A 23,436-nucleotide genomic window follows, 5' to 3' on the forward strand; every position below is an offset into this window, starting at 1 on the left:
TGGTATGGGTTTCTGTAGGATGTGTGTGTGATGTCTGCGTGTGGTGTGTATGTATGTGTGTTGTATAGGGTGTGTGTTTCTGCATGATGTATTTGTGTGTGATGTCTGCGTGTGGGGTGTGTGTGTGTGTGTGGCATATGTCGTATGTGCTTCTGTATGATGCGTGTGTAATGTCTGTGTGTGGTGTGTGTGTTGTATGGAGTGTGTGTTTCTGTATGATGTGTGTATTTGTGTGTGGTGTGTATGTGTGTGGCCGCATATGTGGTGTGGATTTCTGTATGATGTGTGTGTAATGTCTGTGTATGTATGGTGCAGTGTGTTGCATGGGGTGTGTTTCTGTATGATGTGCGTGCTTGTGAGTGGTGTATGCATGGGATGTGTGTGCATGTGTGGTGTGTTTCTATATGGTGTGTGTATTTGTGTGTGGTGTAGCTGTGTGGTGTGTGTGTGTTTATGTGGTGTACGTGGTATAGTTTCTGTATGATGTGTGGTGCGTCTTTGTGTGCTGCAGTATGTGTACATGTATGTTGTATGGAATGTGTTCTGTCTGGTGTGTGTGTGCTTTTGAGTGGTGTATGTATGGGTGGGGGTGGCATGTGTGGTATGTGTTTCTGTGTGGTGTATGTATGGGTGTATGTGTGGGGCATGTGTGATGTGTGTTTCTGCATGCTGTGTATGTGTGCATGTTTTTCTGCATGGTGTGTGCATGCTTGTGAGTGGTATATGTATCGTATGTGTGGGGCATGTATGGTGTATGTTTCTTCATGTTTGTGTGTGTGCGTGTGTTTCTGTAGGATGTGTGCATGCTTGTGAGTGGTGTATGCATGGGTGTGTGTGTGGGGCATGTGTGGTGTGTGTTTCTGCATGTTGCATGTATGTGTGTGTGTGTTTCTGTTGGCGTGTGTGTGCTTGTGAGTGGTGTATGCATGTGGGGGGCATGTGTGGTGTGTGTTTCTGCATGTTATGTGTATGTCCGTGTGTGTGCATGTGTTTCTGTATGGTATGGCATGCTTGTGAGTGGTGTATGCATGGGATGTGTGTGCATGTGCAGTGTGTTTCTATATGGTGCGTGTATTTGTGTATGGTGCACTGTGTGGCGTGTGTGTTTGTGTGGCGTATGTGGTATGTTTCTGTATGATGTGTGGTGTGTCTTTGTGTGGTGGAGTATGTGTGCATGTATGTTGTATGGAGCGCGTTTCTGTCTGGTGTGTGTGTGCTTTTGAGTGGTGTATGTATGGGTGTGGGGGGCATGTGTAGTATGTGTCTCTGTGTGGTGTAGGTATGGATGTGTGTGGGGCATGTGTGATGTGTGTTTCTGCATGCTGTATGTGTGTGTGCATGTGTTTCTGTATGGTGTGTGCATGCTTGTGAGTGGTTTATGTTTGGGTGTGTGGAGGGGCGTGTGTGGTGTGTTTCTGCATGGTGTGTGTATGTGTGTGTGTGTGTTCCTGTATGGTGTGTGCATGCTTGTGGTGGTGTATGTATGGGTGTGTGTGGGGGGGCATGTGTGGTATGTGTTTCTGCATACTGTGTGTATGTGTGTGTGTGTGTGTTTCTGTTGGTGTGTGCATGCTTGTGAGTGGTGTATGTATGGGTGTAGGGGGGCGTGTGTGGTGTTTCTGCATGCTGTGTGTATGTGTGTGTTTCTGTATGGTCTGCGTGTGCTTGTGAGTGGTGTTTGTGTGTGTGGGGTGTGTGTGGTGTGTGTTTCTTCATGGTGTGTATGTGTGTGTGTGTGTTTCTATATGGTGTGTGCATGCTTGTGAGTGATGTATGTATGGGTGTGGGGGGGCGTGTGTGGTGTGTGTTTCTGCATGGTGTGTGTATGTATGTTTGTGTGTGTGTGTTTATGGTGTGTGCGTGCTTGTGAGTGGTGTATGTATGGGTGTGTGTGTTTGTGTGCATGTGTTTCTGTATGGTATGTTCATGCTTGTGTGTGTAACATGCACAGAATCACCCCCTCCCAGACACATGAGGGACTCTTAGGTATTTGTTGGGTGCAGAATGAACCTGACCCAGAAAAGGAAGTCTGGACAGTGTGGCCATAGATGGATCTAGGAGAGTGGCCTCGAGTGGCCTGCGTCCCAACTTGGTGAGGCCACATCAGCAGGGAACCGTGGGGAGGGTCACTGCCCATGGCCCTAGAACCTGGATGGGTTGGCATGTAGGCCTTGACCAGGGGAGGCCACTGAGTCACATGAATGCAGACAGGCAAGGATGAGGGCTGGCTGGGGCAGTGGCAGTAGGGGGCACCTCTGAGAACAGAGGTGATAGGGGACACTCTTGGTGGCTGGATGTTCAGGGTTGGGAAGCCTCGGGCCCATTCAGGATTAAGCCGCCATGCTTAAGCATGGAACTGGGTCCAGGTCACCAAGTGCTCTGACTATGCTGGTGCAGGTGGCTGCTCTGTTGTTATTTCTATGTTGATGAGACCCACCAGCTGTGACCTGGTGTCTGTGATGGGACCCAGGGGCCTGGGAGCCCTGGCCGCAGGTGGCCCTCTCTGGGATTAGCAATGGTCACCAGCCCTCATCCCACGTGGTACTGTCTGCACGGCCCACCTACGTTATGGATGGAGAGTGCTGGGTGGAGAGAACACAGCCAGGCCAGGGCTGGGGGATGGTGGCAGAGCTGGGGCAAGGGACTGAGCCTCCTGCCCCTCATTCTGGGTCTGCTTTACCTCCAAGAGACATTCTGCCTCCAAGCCTAGAGTATGTGTTAGGAAAACCTAACTTGGTTGACATTATTGACTGTGCCTTACAGAAGTTTCATTTAAAACTTCCTCTAACTATTTTGCATCAGTATAAAAAGAGACAGCAAGCAACTTGTTAATTTCCTGTCATTGGAAAATGAGGTCTCCTAATAAAGTTAGTTTCCTAGATTTCCCAGGCCTTTTTTTGTTTTATTTTTTGTTTTTTAGAGACAGGGTCTCACGGCTCTGTTGCCCAGGCTGGAATGCAGTGGCGCCATCATAGCTCACTGCAGCCTTGAATTCCTGGGCTCAGGGGCTCCCCCCACCTCAGTCTCCTGGGTAGTTAGGACTGCAGGCTCGTGCCACCATGAGCTAACTTTTTAATTTTTTGTAGAGACACAGTCTTCCTCCGTTGTTCAAACTGGTCTTGAACTCCTGGGCTCAAGCTATCCTCCTCCCTGGCCTTCCAAAGTACTGGGATTATAGATGTGAGCTACCATACCTGATCAGGCTTTTCCATTTTAAGTATGAATGGACTTTTTATATTAATTTCCTCTCTCTTTTGGGGTGGTGGCATGGTAGAAAATCTTTGCTGTCTTTCCTTTTCCTGCCTGTGTCTTCACCTTTTGCACAATGCTGTTTTCTAGTTCCCTGTGTCCATTTGGCCCTGGGCTGGGAGAACAGACAGCTCAGCTACTAGGATTGTATGAAAATCCTGAGAACCAGGATTTATGCAATCAACAAAATAATGAAAGAAATGGTACTGGGTTGTCTTTTGAGAATAATTGAAATACCAGAGTGAAGCTCATGCCCTAGGCCAGCTTCAACTCCTTCATGAATCCTTTGTGGCCCAAGTGGGGACTCAGAGGCTGCCAGAGTCCCCACTCCACAGAGCTTCTGGAGGCTGAGTTCCTTCAGATTTGGGCCTGGGACGGGGGCTTTGCCTACTGTGTCATGTGCACTGGCTCTGGGTGGGGGGTTTGGTCCCCCCCAGAAAACATGCCTCCTCCCTCAGTGGCAAGAGCTCTGTTCCACGGGACTGTACGACCTCCAGATAGGTGAGCATTTTGCAGGGGATGTTGAAAACTAGTAGCATTGGCAGAAAATAGAAAAACGGAGCCTTTCACATTTGCTAAATTCTTACTATGTTAACAAGTGACATCTTTCGTTTAAAGGGTTTTTTACTTTGCAATTAAATCATTATAATTGTTAACGGTTATTGGCTGTTAACTCTTACTGAGTGCTTGTTACGGCCTGGTCCCTGTTTTGAATACCTTAAAAGTATGAAATCATTTCATACCCACAACAACCTTATGAGGAAGGAATTATTACTAGCCTTATTTTCTGAAGAAGACATTGAGGCACAGAGAGGTGAAGCCTCTTGTCTGAGGTCACACAGCTGGTAAATGGAAGAGCTAAGAATCCACACAGTCCCTGTGGCTCCTGAGCCCGAGCTCTCACCCTCCACATCCCTCCCACCCCCGACCCCCACACCATGTGGGCTGGGCCCTGTCCTCCCAGCTTTGCAGCTGACGAAACAACAGTTCACGGATGTGAACTGAAGTCCCCCATATCCCAGAGCCGGCACTTGCTTGTGTGGGACTTGAATTCAGGTCAGCAGCTGCTCCCTCTAACCCCTATTTATATCACATTATGTTATTTTTCTTCATAAGGCCTCAGCCATTCCTTGAATGTTGGCACGGTCGTTTAAAGACAAGAATCTTTTGTGATTTTCATGCTAAATATGCAATGCAGAGTCTTTGTAGATCCTTTAGAAAATGTATCCAGCAAAAATCAAATCTGAACAGAAGGAAAAACCCAAGTACCATTACCCCTTTCAAAGACATCCACTCTTAATAGATTGTAAATATTTGTCTATGCCATTTTATTATTATTATTAGAGACAGGGTCTCATTCCATCGCTCAGGCTGGAGTGCAGTGGTTTGATCTCCACTCACTGCAACTTCCACCTCCTAGGTTCAAGCGATTCTCCTGCCTCAGCCTCCCGAGTAGGTGGGATTACAGGCTAGTTTTTGTATTTTTAGTAGAGATGGGGTTTCACCATTTTGACCAGGCTGGTCTTGAACTCCTGACCTCAAGTGATCTGCCCGCCCCAGCTTCCCAAAGTGCTGGGATTACAGGCGTGAGCCACTGCCTCTGGCCCTGTCCATGCTATTTTAAATGCCTGTACTTAAATATAAGCCTGCCTACAAATGTACATATTACAGTGTATATTATATGCAATATGTATACAAATTACTTATACATATACACTGTAGTATGCTGTATATACAATTGTATTAGTTGCTTTTTCCATTTAATAGGTGACAAACATCAGAGTCTGCAAGGTGATGGCCACAGGTCAAATCTGGTCCACAGATGGTTTCTGTTTGGGCTGCATAATATTTAAAAAAATTTATATAAATTAGTTTCTAATGTGTATAGATTGGGAAATTTCACTTAAAAATCAGTGTCAGCTTTCTCTGGAAAAATCAGATCTGGCTCCTCTGTTTAATGCTCTTGAATATCGCTGGAGCCACGTTGTGGTCACTAGAGTAGATGGCGTGTGCCAAGGGCTCACCCCCGTCACTTCCCGCGCCTTCGCTGTGTGCTCCCTGCTGGCTGCATTTCTGTGATAGAGTGTGCTCCTCCACTGCATAGCCATCGCTGGATTTACTAGTGCAGTTTTGTAGCACAAGGAATTCCCTATGGCGGGACATTTAGGTTGCTTCCAACTTTTGCTCTCCTGATGCCTGGCACAGTTCTTTGGAAGGTGAGAGGGGAGTTGAAGGCAAGAGAGTATTGGCCTCCAAATAGTCATGCTGTCCCGGGCCTGAACACTGAGGACTATCTGATGCCCCCGTCCCTTACGAAGCCCACTGTTGATAGAGCCATAGGAAAAATCCTGGGTCAAGCTGTGGATATTGTTGGCAAGTCCGGCAGCTCAGGCCAGTGAGAATGATGATGATGATGATGATAATGAAGCTGCTGCCATTTTTATTTGAGACAAGGTCTCACTCTGTTGCCCAGGCTGGAGTGCAGTGGCACAATCTCCACTCACTGCAACCTCCGCCTCCCAGGTTCAAACGATTCTCCTGCCTCAGCCTCCCGAGTAGCTGGGATTCTAGGCATGCACCACCATGCCTGGCTAATTTTTGTATTTTTGGTAGGGATGGGGTTTCACCATGGTGGCCAGGCTGGTCTCGAACTCCTGACCTCAGGTGATCTGCCTGCCTTGGCCTCCCAAAGTGCTGGGATTACAGGCGCAAATCACTGCGCCCAGCCTGCTACCATTTTTTGAGCATTGCTTTGTGCTGGGAAGTGTGCCAAGAAATGCCCAAACCTGAAGGCACTTAGTCTCCAGCAGCTCTGTGGAGTGGAGACCCTGACAGCCTCTGAGTCCCCACTTGGGCCACAAAGAATTCATGGAAGGAGTTGAAGCTGGCCTGGGGCATGAGCTTCACTCTGGTATTTCGGTTCTGCTCAAAAGAGAACCCAGTACCATGTCTTTCATTATTTTGTTAATTACATAGATAGCATGAGCACCATTATGGGATTTAAGGTGAAACTGAAAATCCAGGGATGTGAACTGGTGAGAAGCACATTCGCCATCTCTCCAGGTGCCGCCTGGCAGGGCTCACGGGCCTCTGTGGTCCATGGACCTCCCTCCCTGCCTCTGCCTGGGCTGTTTCTGAGATGGCTGGTGTGCCTTTGCTCACTCGGCCACCAACAACTTTTGGGCCCTGAGATTATTTCCAGTTTTTCATTGCCATCAACAATTCAAATTATGCCACATGCAGCATCTTTAGGCATGTGGCTTTTTCCTTTCGGGAATTACTTCCTTAGAATAAATTCCCAGGAAGCATATTACTGAGCCTGGGATAGGAATACCACTGTAGCTTTTTAAGTCAGCACAAACAGTTTGGATTTAGATATTTAAACCAAAGTCATATACTTACTCAGAGAGATTTTTTCCTAAGGGCTTATTAAGTAATGAATGTGTGTTAAAAAAAAAAAAAAAAAGCGCGGCTAGATTCTTTAGGATAAACTGTTCTCTGTCCACAGAAAGGATTTGACTCTGCCAAGCTACCTCATTCATATTTTCGCTAAGGAGCCCCCTGGGATCTCCATGTAATTTTTGGTGAAATGAGCAGGAAGTGTTACAAAGAAGACCTCTTGGTGATGGGCTGGAATTTCTGCTTATCAGATATTATTTGGATTTGAGTTGCCTTGAAGGAGCTAATTTTCTTTTTGTGTCTGTGTTATTTGAATCCTGTTATAAAAATATTAGGCCACGTGGGGTTGGAAGCAGGAGACCTGTATTGGAAATCTCATTGCAGACACCAGATCACTGAGCAATCTTGGGCAAATCACATCTGCTTTTGAGCCTTAACTTTTTTCATCTGCACCTGGGAAGCAAAGGTCCCTTCTAATCTCATCTTGCAGGTTGTGAATTGTGACTGTGGAGGGATGTGGACGGTCCTGCTGAGCGGGGAGGCATTGTGGTTTCCTGGTGTTGTTACACAGTGTGGCGAGGGACAAGGCTTATTCAGACTTGTGTTCTGAAAAGCTGGTTTCCTTCAGGCATTAAACAAAGTGCTGAGTGTGTTCCAGGAGTGGTTTTCTGTTTGTTTGTTTGTTTGTTTGTTTCTGAGACGGAGTTTCACTCTTGTTGCCCAGGCTACAGTGCAATGGCACGATCTCAGCTCACCGCAACCTCCGCCTCCTGGGTTCAAGTGATTCTCCTGCCCCAGCATCCCAAGTAGCTGGGATTACAGGCATGTGCCACCACACCTGGCTAATTTTGTATTTTTAGTAGAGACAGGGCTTCTCCATGTTGGCCAGGCTGGTCTCGAACTCCTGACCTCAGGTGATCCATCCGCATCATCTTCCCAAAGTGCTGTGATTATGGGCATGAGCCACCACATCCGGCCCCAAGAGTGGTTTTTCCCTGCATGCCTGGTATATTAATTTCCTGTGGCCACCATAAAGAATGACCACAAACTGGGTGGTAAACAGAAATTTACTCTCGCAGTTCTAGAGGTCAGAAGTTCCAAATCACAGTGCTGGCAGGGTCACACTCCCTCAAAAGGCACTAGGGGAGAAGCTGTCAGTCCTTCCATCCTCCAGTGCTGGACGGCTGCTGGCTGTCCTGGGATTCCCTGGTGTGGCCTCAGCACTCCGGTCTCTTCCCTGGTTTTGCATGGGCTTCTCTCCTGTGTGTCTTCTCTGCGCATCTCCTAAAAGAAGGACTCTTGTCAATGGATTTAGACTTCACCCTACTCCAGGATGATTTCTTCTTGAGATCTTTAAGTTCATGACATCTTTGAAGACACTTTTTCCTAATAAGGGCACATCTGCAGGTTCTGGGGAGCAGAATGTGATCATATCTTTTTGGGATCACCATTCAGCCCGCCTCAGCCATCATCAGCCAGAAGCCGGCCCATGCTGCCCAACCAGAGCTCTGCCCTTGTCTCCTGTGGCCTCAGTCCAGGGTCCCAACCCTTCTCTTTGCCTCTCCAATTGTCACGATGAAGCTGTGCTTTAAGGAGGGGAGGAAATTTTGCAGCAGGTCTGAGAAGGCCAGACAAGGCCCTGGACCCAGTGCATTGGCAGATATTGTTGGTGGGCATTGTGGAAGGCTGTGGGGGTCAGGCCAAGAGCCTGGCATATAGGTCACGGGTGGCAAATATCCACCTCCCGTGAGCCAGTCCTGTTGGCTCCAGAACTGAAATATCTCTGCAGCCCACCCAGGTCTGACATCACATGCTGTGGGAAGTAAAAGTTCCTTTTTAAAGTTTCCTTTCTTGTTAAAGAATAAGCGTGCTAATAACTCTTTGTTAAGCCCTATTCTATGTAGCTGTTAGTTATGCTGTGCTTACAGGCATGTAGTACATTCTATGCCCTTGTACTTTAACCAAAATATCTGTGCTGGATGTGCTCACAGACACGTCCCAGCTTTTCATTGCTTTTACTTGTTTAGAAAAGTTTTAAGTTATTAGCCAATCGGGTTTTAGTTTAGATTGAGAGGTCTGGCTCCAGCCAATGGAGATCAGACACAGCAGTAAGGACAACCCCAAATGCGCAAGGGATATATATGTCTGTTTTCCTTTGTTTATTGTACTCTTGTGGCAAGATGGCTAGTGGCAGTACCTTTCCTACAGGAAGTAAAAATTGCTGAAAGATCCTTTGTCTCAGTGCTGATTTTTCTTTGCGGCACCAAGCATCTGTTTCCAACACATCCCCCTTGTCTCAGCCTCCATATCATTTGTCTGTGCCTCAGCAGCCCGAGTGCCCTTTAAACAGCAGAATGAGAGTCACAGAGCCTCTGCAGTGCTTCCTGTGTGCCAGGCAGGGACCCATTTCACTCTCGCCACCACCTCTGGGGTACAGCTGTTATCATCTGCATTTTAGTGACATGGAAATCTGAGTCACACCTTACTAATGTCTTCCCAGCATGCTCAGGGAAGGACTTGAACTCTGTCCAGGGCCAGCTTCACTGGCACATGACCTGCGCTGTCCTGCAGGGCCTGCATTCAAAGGGGCTAGCTCTTGGTTTAATGATCTGCTGTCACTGTCATGCAAGTCTTAATAATTTTGAACAAGGAGCTTCGCGGTTTCATTTTGCGCTGGGCTGCAAATGCATAGCTGGTCTTGACTCTGTGCTTGGTGTAGGACCCCATGTGGTGTGGCAGTTTGCCCTCCCCACTGCCTGCCCATGACAGGTGATATTTGATAGCTGTGTATCACAGTGCTCTGTAGACTTTTCTTTTCCAGCACGTACCACAAGCCATCATTATTTTATGTATTCATTTCCATAGTGGTCTCCCTGACCAGACAGTTCTGTGATGGCCGGGACTCCCTCTGTTCCTCCTGCAGGCCTGGTATATTAATTTTTTGTGGGCAATTAAAGGGCAGCTGGGCTTCCAAGGCACAGAAAAATGACATGGAGGCTGGGACAATGGGGCTTATGTTGTTGGAGATGGGTGGGCTGCAGAGATACTTCAGTTCTGGAGCCACAGGACTGGTTCATGGGAGGTGGAGATTTGCCATCCTTGGCCTATATGCCAGACAAGGTCCAGCATCATCAGAGGAGCTCCACATGCCTTCAGGAAGGAGCATTCTCTGAGGACTCTGCCTCCTGTGTGTCCTGAGCAGTCAGTCACCCTCCAGCCTGCCACACTGAGCCAGGGCTGTGCTGTTTCCTTGACAGTGGGCTGTGCCATCTCCTGCTTAGTGGGCAGTGGGCTCAGAATGAAAAGCCCTGGGTGCAGCAAACACCAAGCTCAGCTCAGGGAGGAGAGTGCCCTGCTGTCGCTCCTGCTGATGAGACCTTTGTGCAGCCCACAGCCAGATGGGCTGATTGCAGTGACACTGTATGGCTCTGTGAGCATCAGGACCCTCAACAGTGTTTCCATGGCAGAGAGGCCGGTTGCTGGGGGCCGCCCTGAGCTCCAAGGTTGACTTGGCCCAGAACTTTGGACACCCTCCCCTCCTGCACTCCATTCATCTCTACACTCCCTGCGGCCTGGCCTGGCATCGGCCCATGGAGACTTATTCATCCTGGAATTGGATCGAGCTTGGACTTTGGGCACAGGGTAGGACACACGAAGGTGGAAGCCAAGGTCCTGACCCAGAGGAGCTGACAATTGACACACAGCACAGGGCACCCTTTCCCCCTCTGGCAGCCCAAAGAGTAGGCAGACCTGCAGCTGCCCCATCCTGCCTGTGAGCCTGGTGGGCCACCCCCGTGGGTGTGTTCCATTTGCTTTCTCTTCAGCTTTTTTCTGGTGTCCTTCCTGGCTAATTGCTGATATTTTTCTTGCCTTTCTTAAAAATATTGCACTGTTTCTTCTGAAAAGCAGTCATTGAAATAGAAACATGTGCTTATCTAGAAGAGTCTAAAGAAGAGAATAGGTATCACCTGTAACTGCATCTTCCTTCTAGATGCAAGACCGGGGGCGGGGGGTCCTGTCCATATCCTGGAGGCGTGGCTGCCTCATCCTTTCCACCATATGCCCAGGGTACAGGGCTGGCACCTTGCAGGTGCTCAACACATACTCATGACTGAGTGAAAAGAATGAGCAAATATATGTGTGTGTATATATTATATATATAGCAGAAAATTAAGACTGTAAATTGTATTTGTTATTTATTTTGAGACAGAGTCTCCCAGGCTGGGGTGCAATGGCGCGATCTTGCCTCAACTCAGCTAAATTTTTCTGTGTTTTTAGTAGATAGGGGTTTTCACTGTGTTGGCCAGGCCGGTCTCAAACTCCTGACCTCATGTGATCTTCCCACCTCTGCCTCCCAAAGTGCTGGTATTATAGGTATGAACCACCACACCCAGCCTGATTTTTATTTTGCCTTTTTTACTCTTTGTGGCACTGACCTTTTGCTATGTGGAGTCTGCTGTCGGGGCTTAGACTTCGTTTACTTAATCTATCCCTTCTGCTGAGCATTGTGTTATTGGGATGAACATCCAAGTGTTTTTATCAGAGACTGTATCTCTGGTATTTCCTTAAGGCACATTCCTAGAAATGGCCACAGAAAGGAATAAAAAGGAGTAAGCTTCCTTTTTGGGGTGTTGTATTTTGTGTGTCTTCCTGCTGATCAGGGTATGGGGAGGTGTACTTCAGACTGGAAGGCTGATTTCTGAGAACTGCTATGGTTATAAAAGCGGCAGTGAGGAATGAATTATGTATCAAGCTCTAAGTCAGATCAAGGCAAATGGAGTTCATACTTATCTGAAGACAGAATGTACCTTTCTGGAATCGATCCGGGGGGATGTTGATGAGCCCGGAATAATCCTTCATGGAGTGTTGAGAAACACCACTCTCTCCTGTTCAGAAGGAAGGCAGCTGGCCTCCATCACTGTCTCCCAGATTTTATAGTTTGGAAGGATGTCCCAGGGCCCCAGGGCTAGCAGGGCATGCCTGACTTCAGTTCATGGCCACTGAGCATCTGCACCTCGCCGACGCACTGGCATTGTGGAGACCCCACCCAGACCGTTCCTGGGCACCCCTGTACTTCCTGCACCTCCCACCCACAGGCTGAGGTCACATGGACTCCAGGTGGCCGAGTCCAGTGGCCAGCTTCAGGTCCTCACTTTGACCTCTTCGGGGCTGCCCGCTATCGGAGTCTTCCTTCTAGACGCGTGATCTTCTGCAGCCTCTCTGGTGCTTTCCCTCCTTAAGTCTTGTTCATGTCCTTCCTTGCCAATTTTGTCCCTTCTGCCCAACCTCCCAAGTTAGCACTCCTCAACACTGGAGTGTTCCCTCCTCGCCCTGCATTCGTTCCCTAGGTGATCTAATCCCAGCGCCACCACTCATGGGCCGTTTGGACTTAGGTAGCTTACCTCACCTCTCTGTGCTTTATTTTCTCATCTCTAAAATGGGCTTAGTAAAATACTCTCTCACCGGGTGTTCCAAGGACGATGGGATGGGATTCCCTGCTCCTGCCACAGGCCCTGGCACATGATGGGCACCTCATGAATCTCCTGCTGTCACTGACTCACTCATTCATTCAGTGACTCACTTGGCGGATCCGGATGGAAAGCATCTTATGTGCTGCCCTCTCTTCTAGGCATGGAGGATACAGTGGGGGCAGAGCAGACCCGGGCCTTGCTTACTGGGAACCCATCCTCATGGAGGGGACATAGATGAGAACTAAGTAAATTACAGTTTGTGAGATGGAAAATGATCAGGAGACGTGTGACAGGAAGGGAGAACAGAGGCGGCTTTGGGCAGTGGGCTTTAAGCTCAGTCCTGGCTCACCCGCTTCCAGCTGTGGACCTTGATCAGGTTCATACTGTTTCCTCTCTCAGTAGCTGAGTGACATCACTGGCAGTCAACCTCTTTGTGTCTCAGTTTCCTCATCTGTAACACTGAGTGACATCATCTACCTAGTAGGGAAGGGAACCACTAACCTCTGAAATCGAAAAGCCCATTTCTCAAAGTGTGGTCCTCAGACCCTGCTCCAGAATTGCTGGGACTGTGGATGGAAATGCAGATTTCCTGGCCCACCACATTTCTCATGTTGAGCTCTGGGTGAGGGTCAGAGCCCTGCTTTTTGGAAGAAGCACCTTGGGCAACTCAGGCTCATTGATATTGGCAGAATGTGGTCTGCAGCCTGCTGAGATGGGCTGGTCTCATCTTGATGGGGGCAGGATGGATTGAAACTACTCAAGGTGTGGTCACCTGGGAGCCTCACCTGGGAGCTTGTTAGAAAGGCAAAGCAGATTCTCTAGGGGTGGGCCTAGGACTCCTCGCCTTAAGAACCTCCAAGAGATTCTGCTGCAGCCCCCATCCGGGAGGCTCTAGGTCAGTCCTGGGAGTGGCAGGTGTCTGACCCGCAGTGCCCTAGGCAGGGACACCAGCTCCACACCCTTCTCTCTCTGCTAACTCAGTTTCCCTCCCTCCCTCAGGATCCCAAGTGATGGTGGTTTCCTTGGAGGGCGAGCTGAGCCCTGCGCGACTGGTTAGCACGGTGGAGCTAGTAGCCGTGCCTGCTGGCTGGTGTGCATGAACGGGTGTGAACCGCAGGATCTCACCACCTTGACCCAAGAGGAAGCATGTCGAAGAAAGGCCGGAGCAAGGGCGAGAAGCCCGAGATGGAGACGGACCCGGTGCAGATGGCCAACGAGGAGCTGCGGGCCAAGTTGACCAGCATTCAGATCGAGTTCCAGCAGGAAAGGAGCAAGGTGGGGGCTGGTGCCAGCTCAGCAGCAGCTGAGTACTGTTGTCCCTGGGGCCTGTGTGGAGAGCCTGTTCCAGTGCCGAGGGTGGGCACTTCACCTCACTGGCCTGCGGCCTGTCCCTTTGCAGTACAGACACTGCTGAGCAGGAGTCCTGACCCCACCAGTACTTGCTGTGACCTTGGACAAGCCGCTGAACACCCCATGCTTTGATTTCTGTTACCTGCAAGATGGGGGATGTTAAAAGAAAAATGTTTGACAAATTCAGTTTAGCAGAGTTTGAGTAAAGAACGATTGGAGGATGGGGCAGTCCCCAGAACATAACAGGTTCAGAGGAACCTGCATGTGGTCATATGGCAGTCATTATGGGGACAGAAAACAGAAGAGGTGCTGAGGCCACTCGATTGGTTACAGCTTGACCCTCGATACACGGGTCACCTGTGGTTTACTGATGCTCAGCTGCTGTGATTGGCTGAGCCTCGGCTGTTTGTTTAAAAATACTCCTAAGTCAGGCTTTCAGTTAGTTTGCCTGCTAAGTTAGGTTGCAGTTCATTATATGGGAACTCATGCATGAAGGCATCCTCAGGTTACGTCTAGTTTAATTCAGCAGGGTCATGACAGTACCAGCTTTTCCTAAATTCCACAAGGAAGGAGGGCACAGCGAGGCATGTCTGACTTCCCCCCTTCCCATCATGGCCTGAACTAGTTTTTCAGGTTAGCTTTGGAATGCTCTTGGCCAAAGGGAGGGATCTGTCCGTTCAGATGGTCAGGAGGCTTCGAATTTTATTTTTGATCTATGCTGCCTTGTGGTCTTGTAAGCCTTGTACGTGCTTTTTCAGACACGATGGGGCTGTGGTCTGGACTCAGGACTCTACTAGGTAAAAAGCTCGGAGCAGAGCTGGCCCTGCACATGAGCTACTTTCCTCTCTCCTAGGGCAGATTTGAGCTGGTCAGGAGCTGGTCAGGACAGTGCCTGTTTGGATGCTGGGAGTCTAATTAAAGCACAGGCTGTCACAGAGGGGAGGGGCACAGGCTTTCTAGGCAGACCTGGCTTCAAGCCTCAGCTTGTCCCTTAACTGGTCTCATGATCTTGGCCAGGTGATTAAAAGTCTCAGAAACCTCTGTCTTCTCATCTGACACCAGCTATTATGGTGTAATAATGGCTGCCTGGTTTAAGATGGTCATGAGGATCTGGTTAATGGATACAATAAAAAGCCCAGTCAACATCTGGTGCCCAGGCTCAGCTGCAGTCCTGTTTGGTGGCCTGGTTCTGACTTGGGTGGGCTTGAGGGCAGAACAAACCCAGGGCTCTGTGATTCCAGAGAGGAGCCACCAGCCAGGCTGTGGACAGAAAGGGGATGGAGACGCAGGCTTGCTCCTGGATGGCTTGAGCAGTTGGGGGTCTACCTGAAGCCCTGAAGGTGCCCTCCAGCTCCTGCTGTAGCACCTGGAGCGATGGGTGGAGGCTGCTTGGGGGATTGCAGCAGGCGTCTCTGTCTTGTTGAGCTGGGACTCAGGCCTTCAATGGGGTGATGGGCCAGATCCAGCTCCCAGGTGGGGATGAGGCTGGGGCCTGGGCTCTGGCTCCAACCTCAGCTCAGGATGGCCACACAGAGCAGAGGCTGAGTTCTGGACCGGGAGCCTCGGCTTCTGGAACTTGATGATAGATGCACCTGTCTCCATCCCTAGGTGTTCAAGATTCCAGGTTGAGTGCATCCAGCCTGTTTTAGCCATGGAGTGCATCCAACCTGTTCACCCTTTAGCTAGGTCGAGAGGCCAGGTCACCTCCAGGGCTGGGGCTGAATGGCTGGGGCTGCAGGGGCTGGGAGCCTGTATCTGGAGGTAGCAACAGCATCTGTGGTAACAGGGAAAGCTGCTCACTCACACCACACTGCCTGGGCTCCATCCTGTCTCCACCACCAACCCTGCCTGGAGGTCTTATAAGCTGTGTAACCCCCTGTCTCAGTTTTCCCATCTGTAGATGGGACCTCTAATGTGTCTGCCTCCTGATTTGTTTGAGGAATGAATGAGACAGTCACACACAGGACCCGAGGCTGCCTGTTATACTCTCACATGACCATTAGGGTGACATTTACATGACTACTGTGCAGATAGCACTAGGTGCTTTAGAGGGTGTCATGACCCTGGCAGTGACCTGAGAGGTTAGATGTGCCTTCCCCCATGTTACAGATGAACAAGCTAAGGTTTGGAGAGAGCAGGGACTTGCCCAGGTATGTTAGCTTGCCAGGGCTGCCATAACCAATTCCCACAGATGGAGCGGCTTAAACAACAGACGTTTGCTGTCTCACAGTCCTGGAGGCTAGCAGCCACAGATCCAGGTGTTAGGATTGGCTCCTTCTGAAGCCTCTCTCTTTGGCTTGGAGACGGCTGCCTCCTCCCTGCGTCTTTGCAGGGCTTTCTCCTCTGTGTGTATCCATGTCTGTATTGCTTCTTCTACTAAAGATTGCCTAATCCAGGCAAATTGGATTAGGGCCCACCCTAATGACCTTATTAGGATCTGTCTCCAAACACAACTAATCTTGAGGTCCTGGGGGTTAGCACTTCAACATATAAATTTCAGGGGGACACAGTTTAGCCACACACACGAGACCAGCACATTAGGTGGTAGTGATGGGTTGAAAGCCAGGCCCACGGAGACCCCAGGCTGGGCCTCCCCATTACCAGGCTGCCTCCATGCCTCTGGGACATGTGGCAATTTCGACTTGGATGTACCCTGGCTACTTATTTTCTCAATCCAGCCATCCCGGTGGCTCCTTCAGGTTGGCTTTACCCATCTGGCTGGGGGGAGAATTTCAATTCTCTGAGAATTCAGGAATGTGCTTATTGACTGATACAAAAAGCATACATGCAAACTTTGCAGTGTTACTGCAAAGCATTGACGTGTTACCTTGATATGATCTCATAATTGCCATCAATGTCCCATTTAAAGTGCTGGCATTTTAGCAAAGCATCCCTGTTGAACCCTGTAGGATGAGGGAGGGTGGTAAATGTGTCTGTTTATTCATCAGTGAGCCCCCTGCACACGTGCTCTGTGCCTGGGATGAGTGAGAAGTGTTTAGAAGTAATTCAGAAACAGCCCCTGCCTTCAAGCCAGATGGGTACAGAGGCTCACAGGAAACCAGCAATATAGCAGCCCTGGGCACATTGCATTAGAAAATGGTGCATGGGGAAGCAGAACCCAAGGCTTTACAGAGGCAGTTTTGTGTTTTTTTTTTTTTTTTCTTGGAGCATTTCCTTACTTTCTGGCATTATAAGATGCCCCAGGCTCATCTGTATAGTACATACCGCAGCCCTAGACCCAGCAATTTCTCTAAGGAGTCCTGGTTCCTTTTATTGGAGAATGGCGTTAGAAACCAAGATCTGAGCACCAGGCGTGCTCATTGCTGCTGGGGTGTCATTGCTTCTAGGCCCTCTCAGCAGCCAGAACAAGGAAATATATGTGTATACCGACCTGCATATGTACACATACCTGTGACATCTATATCCATACAAAGTTAAACATGAGTTCTTACAGATGTCCCTGATACTAAGCCACTGCCACATTGATCACTTTGGCCTCCTCATGCTTGTCTGCAAGCTGTCACTCCAGGTTGGAAACCTGGCTTCCCATCTGCCACCCACTTTGTTCAACACTATATATGTATGATGGTTTCAGAGTAGTTAACGTGTACCCATGTGGTTAGAGGGCTTTGAGCATGGAGGGTGTGGTGGGGAGGGTTACTGCAGGTGGCTTAGGCAAGGACAAAGTGGGGAAGTGGCCAGGCCTGGACATGGAGACCCAGCCATGCCAGATTGAATGAGGATGGGGATAGAAAGAGACGAGTCTGACTCACTCTCTGAGTGGGAGTGGAAAGTGAGGGTGGTGCTGGTGGTTCAGATAAATTCATGCCAGCCACTCTGCCCCTAGGGCATGCTCCCTCTCTCAGCCTTTGTGCTGTGGCTGTATGTAGAGTCCACGTGCTGAGGAGCAGTTGGCTTGGGTGCCTCTCACTTGGGGAATAGCTTGGAGGCACCTGGGGGTAAAGTGCTTGGGGCTTTTTTTGGCCTGCTCAGCTGGATGGAGTGGTTGAGGGGAGTGCTCCATGCACATCAGGGCCACCCCAGCCTCACTCTGCTCCCTCTGTCACATAGGTCATGTCACTGGGCTTGGCCCTCAGCAGCTTTGGGCAGAGCTGGTGGGATCAGGCAGGGCCGTGTCCCCAGGCCCCTGCCTCTCTGTCACCATGCCGGCCCTACACACTTGCATCACCAGCCTCAGCAGCACCTCTGCCCCTCCCAGGAAGCATCCTGTAGACCCCCTGGGCTGCCCTGCATAGGCCTCTGCCCAGCCTTCCATGTTCTTCACTCCCTTTCCGCCTGTGACTGTCTCTCGAGGGCTGCCCACACCCGACGTGCAAAGTCAGAACCACAATAACAGACTTCCATTCATCCACGCACAGTCGCCTCATCTTCCTCCTCCCAACGGGCCTTTGAGGGGCCACTATTGACATCCCTGTTTCCTACTAGAGGAAACTGGAGCTCGGGAAGATTGTGTAACCAGGGTTCTTCAAAGAAATAGAACCAATAGGTTGACACACACAGATACACACACACACACACACACTCACAGTGTGAGAGGTTGTTAGTTTTAAGGAATTGGCTTATGCAGTTGTGGGGCTGGCAAATCAGAAATGTGTAGGGCAGGCCAACAGGCTGGAGATTCGGGCAAGGGCTGATCTTGCAGCCTCGAGTCTCGGAGCAGTCTGGGGGCAGAGTTCCTTCTCCCTCAGGGGACCTCAGTCTTTCTCTTAGAGCCTTCAGCTGATTGGATGACGCCCACCTACATTGTAGAAGGCACTGGGCTTCACCCTGAGCCACTGACGTGAATATTCGTCTTTTCTAAAATATACCTTCACGGCCACACCTGGACTGGTGTTTGACTGAACGACTGGGCACTGTGCCCAGCCAAGTTGACCCACAACATCAGCCACCACAGAGGTAGAGATATTTGCCCCAGGAAACACAGCTCGTCAAAGCAGATCAGGATCTCACTGGCTCTGACCCTGCTGACCCCAGAAGGCTGTTGGCATTGACCAGGGACTTAAGACAGTGTTGCCTCGCAGGAGGCGGAACAGTCAGAACCATTTTGTCTATAACTGGGACAATTCTGTTAAATGCTTAACGTTAAATGCTTGCTGCTACTAAATCCACCAGGAAAAGATGCTGATTGCTGCCACCAGGGTAAGGTGGGCAGAGAGTGGACTGGTCGCCTGGATTCCTTCCCATGACTGTGTCTGGTGAAAGGAGATGTTGGTCTTGTGTGTTTGCCTGAGTTGGTTTTCTTTGCTTCTCTCCCTGTTGCTGTAAGGATTTACTGATACTCAGGGGTCATTGGAAAACTTCTCACCTAACGTTCATGTTAACATGTTACTATGCTAGCTACAGAGTGGTCTGGGGGAACACGTTGCCATTTTCCCTGGAAGCAGCTTGTCCATCAGAGGCAATTCATTTCAGGTCTTCAGAGAAGACAGAATTCAGGAAACAGCAGCTTGTCAAGCATTCCTGTGGAATGTGTTGAGTGATATTTGAAACAAAAAGGTTAAAGAAAGCGTTTTGAAGTGTTTTAAGAACACACTCCCTTGGGACATTTTATAAGTAACGTTTTGAATTGCTGAAAAAATGGTTAGGCTCAAGGCGGGGTGGGTTGCCTGCCAGTAGCAGGACCCTCATCCCTCATCCCAGGCAGGGACCCAGACCATCTCTGAGCCTTGGTTGCCTCATGATAAAACAGAAGTGGGGGTGAGGGGGGAGAGAGAGAGAGAGCGCTACCTCCTTCCCAAGACTGTGAAAGGTTAATGTGGCAATGTGGGTGATGCATTGGTGTCCCCAGCCCATCTCAGGACCCTGCTCAACAAGAATGGTGCCCCCACCCACTGCCCCCCCCCCCAAGACTTAGAAGCCTGGTCTGTCTTGTCCAACTCCAGAGTCCATGCATGGGGCCCTGGATATGCATTTCTGGTTTAAAATCTTTTGGGTCTTGGTGATGGTTTCTACAGGGTGCGTTCTGTGATTTAGCAATTGTCCTTCTTTATATATCTGCGACCTGGAACAGATGTCAAAGGCTTGAATGCCTTCCAACATCTTCAGAGGGTTTCCACCCCCCAGGGAAAACCTCAGGAAACTAGCAGGAGAGATTCTAGGTGGCGCTGGCAGGACGGTCAGGCCTGCAGGGCATTGTGGAAGAGGGAATCCTTGGGAACGTGGGCCCAGGTGGGTCTCTGGGGCACGGGGAGGCTATGGCCAGCTCTCCCAGGTGTGACCCTGACCCTGATCCTGACTGGCTCTCTCGCCGCTCTGGCTGCAGGTGGGCAAACTGCGCGAGCGGCTGCAGGAGGCGAAGCTGGAGCGCGAGCAGGAGCAGCGGCGGCACACGGCCTACATTTCCGAGCTCAAGGCCAAGCTGCACGAGGAGAAGACCAAGGAGCTGCAGGCGCTGCGCGAGGGGCTCATCAGGCAGCACGAGCAGGAGGCGGCGCGCACGGCCAAGATCAAGGAGGGTGAGCTGCAGCGGCTGCAGGCCACGCTGAATGTGCTGCGCGACGGCGCGGCCGACAAGGTCAAGACCGCGCTGCTGACCGAGGCGCGCGAGGAGGCGCGCAGGGCCTTCGATGGAGAGCGCCTGCGGCTGCAGCAGGAGATCCTGGAGCTCAAGGCCGCGCGCAAGCAGGCGGAGGAGGCGCTCAGCAACTGCATGCAGGCCGACAAGACCAAGGCAGCCGACCTGCGCGCCGCCTACCAGGCGCACCAAGACGAGGTGCACCGCATCAAGCGCGAGTGCGAGCGCGACATCCGAAGGCTGGTACGTGCCGCCCCCTCCCCAGCCAGTGCGCGAGCTCGCAGCCTTCCCTCCCTGCACGCGAAGGGGAAATGCGCAACTCCGAGGACCTGCTCGGCCCCAGGCATTGTTCAAACCACTGTGCCCCCAGCTACGTCCCTGCAGTCTTGGGTGTGATAAGGAGGCTTTGGGGCTGCAGGGAAACAGCTCAAAGAACAGTTTCCCCATTTGTCAAAGGAGCTTAGTGGAGACTAGCCAGGGTTGTTGCGAATGCATCGTTATCGCAAATCTAAGTGCCGGGCATTTATTGATTCATTTACTTCATCAGCCAGGAGCAGATTTCCACCTTCCAGGTAAGAGGCCGGCCAATTGGCTGCAACAACAAGGGAAAAACATAAATTGCAAATAGTCCTGTTTGGAAAGGTACTGGAGATCTGCGGAGTGTGGAAGAGCTAAAATTCCAAAGGGAAGGGGAAAGAGCCCTGCCTAGGTGGCCTGAGTTGCCACCTACTTTCTTCTCTGGGGGCATCTGTGGATTCTGGGTGTGGGCTGAAGATTGGATGTCCTAGGAGAGATGAGTAGGACTTTTTGCCATCTCAGGGTGGGCATTAAACAATGGAAACCAGAGGAGCCCTGCCTAGGCCAGCTTGCTGCACAGGAAACCTGCCTGAGTTCTGGAGTGATGGGGGAGGCCGGTGAGCCCAGCTGGAATGGCAGAGTGACAGCTCCCACGCCCTCACTGGACGTAGGAGACAAAGGGAGGGGGCCAGCCAGGAACACATGAGGAGTCTGCCCCTCAGGGCATTTGTCACACTTTGAAGCTGTGTGGGGCAGGTGGCTAAGAAGTAAAGTAAGCTGAGATTTTCAGACTGGATCAAACAATAACAGTGATATTTACAAGAGAGACATCTTAATTATGAGGACATGGTGACATTGAGCATAAGAGGATGGGGAGAGATACATTGTACAAACACTTCCCCAAGGCGCAGTTGGTCTGGCTGTGTTAATGGCTCTAAGGCAAGAAGTGATACTAAAGACACAAAGGGACAGTACTTAATAATAAAGGGTCAATTCGGTGGGAATGCATTCAATAAACAAAACCTCCAAATGTATAAAAGAAAAAACTATCAAAACTAAAAGAAGTAGACAAATCCACAGTCATAGTTGGGGACAAACACACTTCTGTCAGCAAGCAGTAGAACACAGACAAAAAAATGAATAAAGATATGCAAGATTTCACCAACACAATTAACCAACGTGAACTTACCTGACAGAACACTCAATTCCACAACTGTAGAATACTGTGGACATGACGTACTTCTGTCAAAATAGACGACATTTCAAACTTTGTGGGTTGTAATTAGTCCTTAGAGCAAAACATGTTTTAGACAAAAAGAAGAAATGCTGAAAATGAAGCATCCAAGCTTCCATCTCAAAAAAGAAAACAGCAAATTAAACTCCAGAGAGTAGAAGGAAGGAAATTTTAAAGAGCAAGAAACACTGAAATAAAATCAATAAAGAAAATCAACAAATTCAAGAGTTAATTAAAATTTATGAATTGGCAAACATTTAGCAATATTGATAAAGCAAAACAGAGACAGTAAGTTACCAATATCAAAAATGTAAAGGGGGAAATACCACAGCTCCTACAGACAATAAGACCACTGGAAACAGCATATGCCCATAAACTTGAAACCTCGATAAAATGAACACATTCCCTGAATAAGCACAATGTACCAAAACTGACACTGCAGCAAATAGAAAATCTCAGTAGTCCTATAGCTTTTTCTATGAAGAAAGGCCCAGACCTAGATGGCTTCACAAGTAAATTCTTTTAAGTATTTGAGGAAGAAATAAAACTAATTCTAGCCAAACTCTTTCAGAAAATAGAGAAATAGAAACATATTTTGACTAACTCATGAAGCCAGTGTAACTCTGATTTCAAAACCAGTAACATTACAAGATAAGGAAACTTTTGGATTACCTGTTATGAACATAGATACAAGAATACGAGCAAGATATTAACATATCAAATCCAGAAATATATAGAAAGACTAATAAGTCATAACCCAGCTGTGTTTATTCTGAGAATACAAAGATTGGCTTAATATTCTAAAATCGGTGAATATAATTCAACATAATAATAGGATAAAAGAGAAAAAACCCATATGGTCATCTTAATAGATGCAGAAAAATCTGTTGATAAAATTCACCTTCATAATATAAACTCTCAGAAAACCAGGAATAGAATGGAATTTCTCTAATATGATAAATGGTTCTATCAAAAATCTATTACAAGCAATATACATAATGATAAAATATTGACCATTTCCCACCCAAGTTCAAGGTCAAAGAAAATGTTCACTATTACCACTTCTATTCAACATAGCACTGGCCAGGATGTCAAATACAAAAGGCAATAAAATAAAAGTTCTAAAGATGGAGAAAAAAAGGAAAGCTCATTCTTTGCGGTGCTATGGTTGTGATGTAGAAAATCTAAGAGACCTGTTTTAGTTAATTACTGTTGCTATAGCAAAATAACACAGAGTGGGTAATTAGTATGTAATAGGAATTTATTTTTTATCATTCTGAACGTTGGGAAGTCCAAGATCCAGCCACTGGCAAGTTCAGTATCTGGCAAGAGCCCGGTTTCTGCTTCTCAGATGGTACCTTGAATGCCATGTCCTCACATGGCAGAAGGAATGGAATGACAGAAGAGAGGCAGGCAGCTCATATTTCTCTTATAAGGTCACTAACCTCCTTCATAAAGGCTTTGCCCTCGTGAATTAATCACCTCTTAAAGGCCCCAACTCTTAGTACTATCATATTGGTGATAAGTTTCAACATATGAATTTTTGTGGGATATATTCAGAACATGTCATGACCCTACAAACTATTAGAATTAATAAGTGAATTTATCAATGTCTATATATAAAAGGTACATACACAAAAAAAAATTGTTTCAATATGTTAGCAGTGAACAAGTAGAAAATGAAATTTTAAAAAATATCATTTACAGTAGAGCACCAAAAAATTCAAATACCTAGGAATAAATCTAATGTAAGTTGTGTAAGATGTCTCCCTTGAAAACTATAAAACATTGCTGAGAAAAATTTAAGGAGATCTAAATCAATGGAAAGGGATACCATTTTGATCGATTAGAAAACTTAGTAGAGATATCAGTTTTTCCATGATTGATCTACAGATTCAGTA

The 23,436-nt window shown here is 48.7% G+C and overlaps 1 protein-coding gene across 2 annotated transcripts in view; it reads left to right on the top strand.

Moving 5' to 3' along the window:
• Positions 1–23,436, top strand: part of JAKMIP1 (janus kinase and microtubule interacting protein 1) — a 177,033-nt gene that overhangs the window by 76,911 nt on the left and 76,686 nt on the right. For both annotated transcript variants that reach the window (XM_017539132.2, XM_037742223.1), the window contains exons 2-3: positions 13,119–13,394; positions 19,753–20,247. In XM_017539132.2, coding sequence (XP_017394621.1) covers positions 13,266–13,394; positions 19,753–20,247 — 624 coding nt within the window. In that variant the 5' untranslated portion in view covers positions 13,119–13,265. The remainder of the gene's footprint in view (positions 1–13,118; positions 13,395–19,752; positions 20,248–23,436) is intronic.

This window comes from Cebus imitator, unplaced genomic scaffold (genome assembly GCF_001604975.1).
Source record: "Cebus imitator isolate Cc_AM_T3 unplaced genomic scaffold, Cebus_imitator-1.0 Scaffold117, whole genome shotgun sequence".
NCBI lineage: Eukaryota > Metazoa > Chordata > Mammalia > Primates > Cebidae > Cebus > Cebus imitator.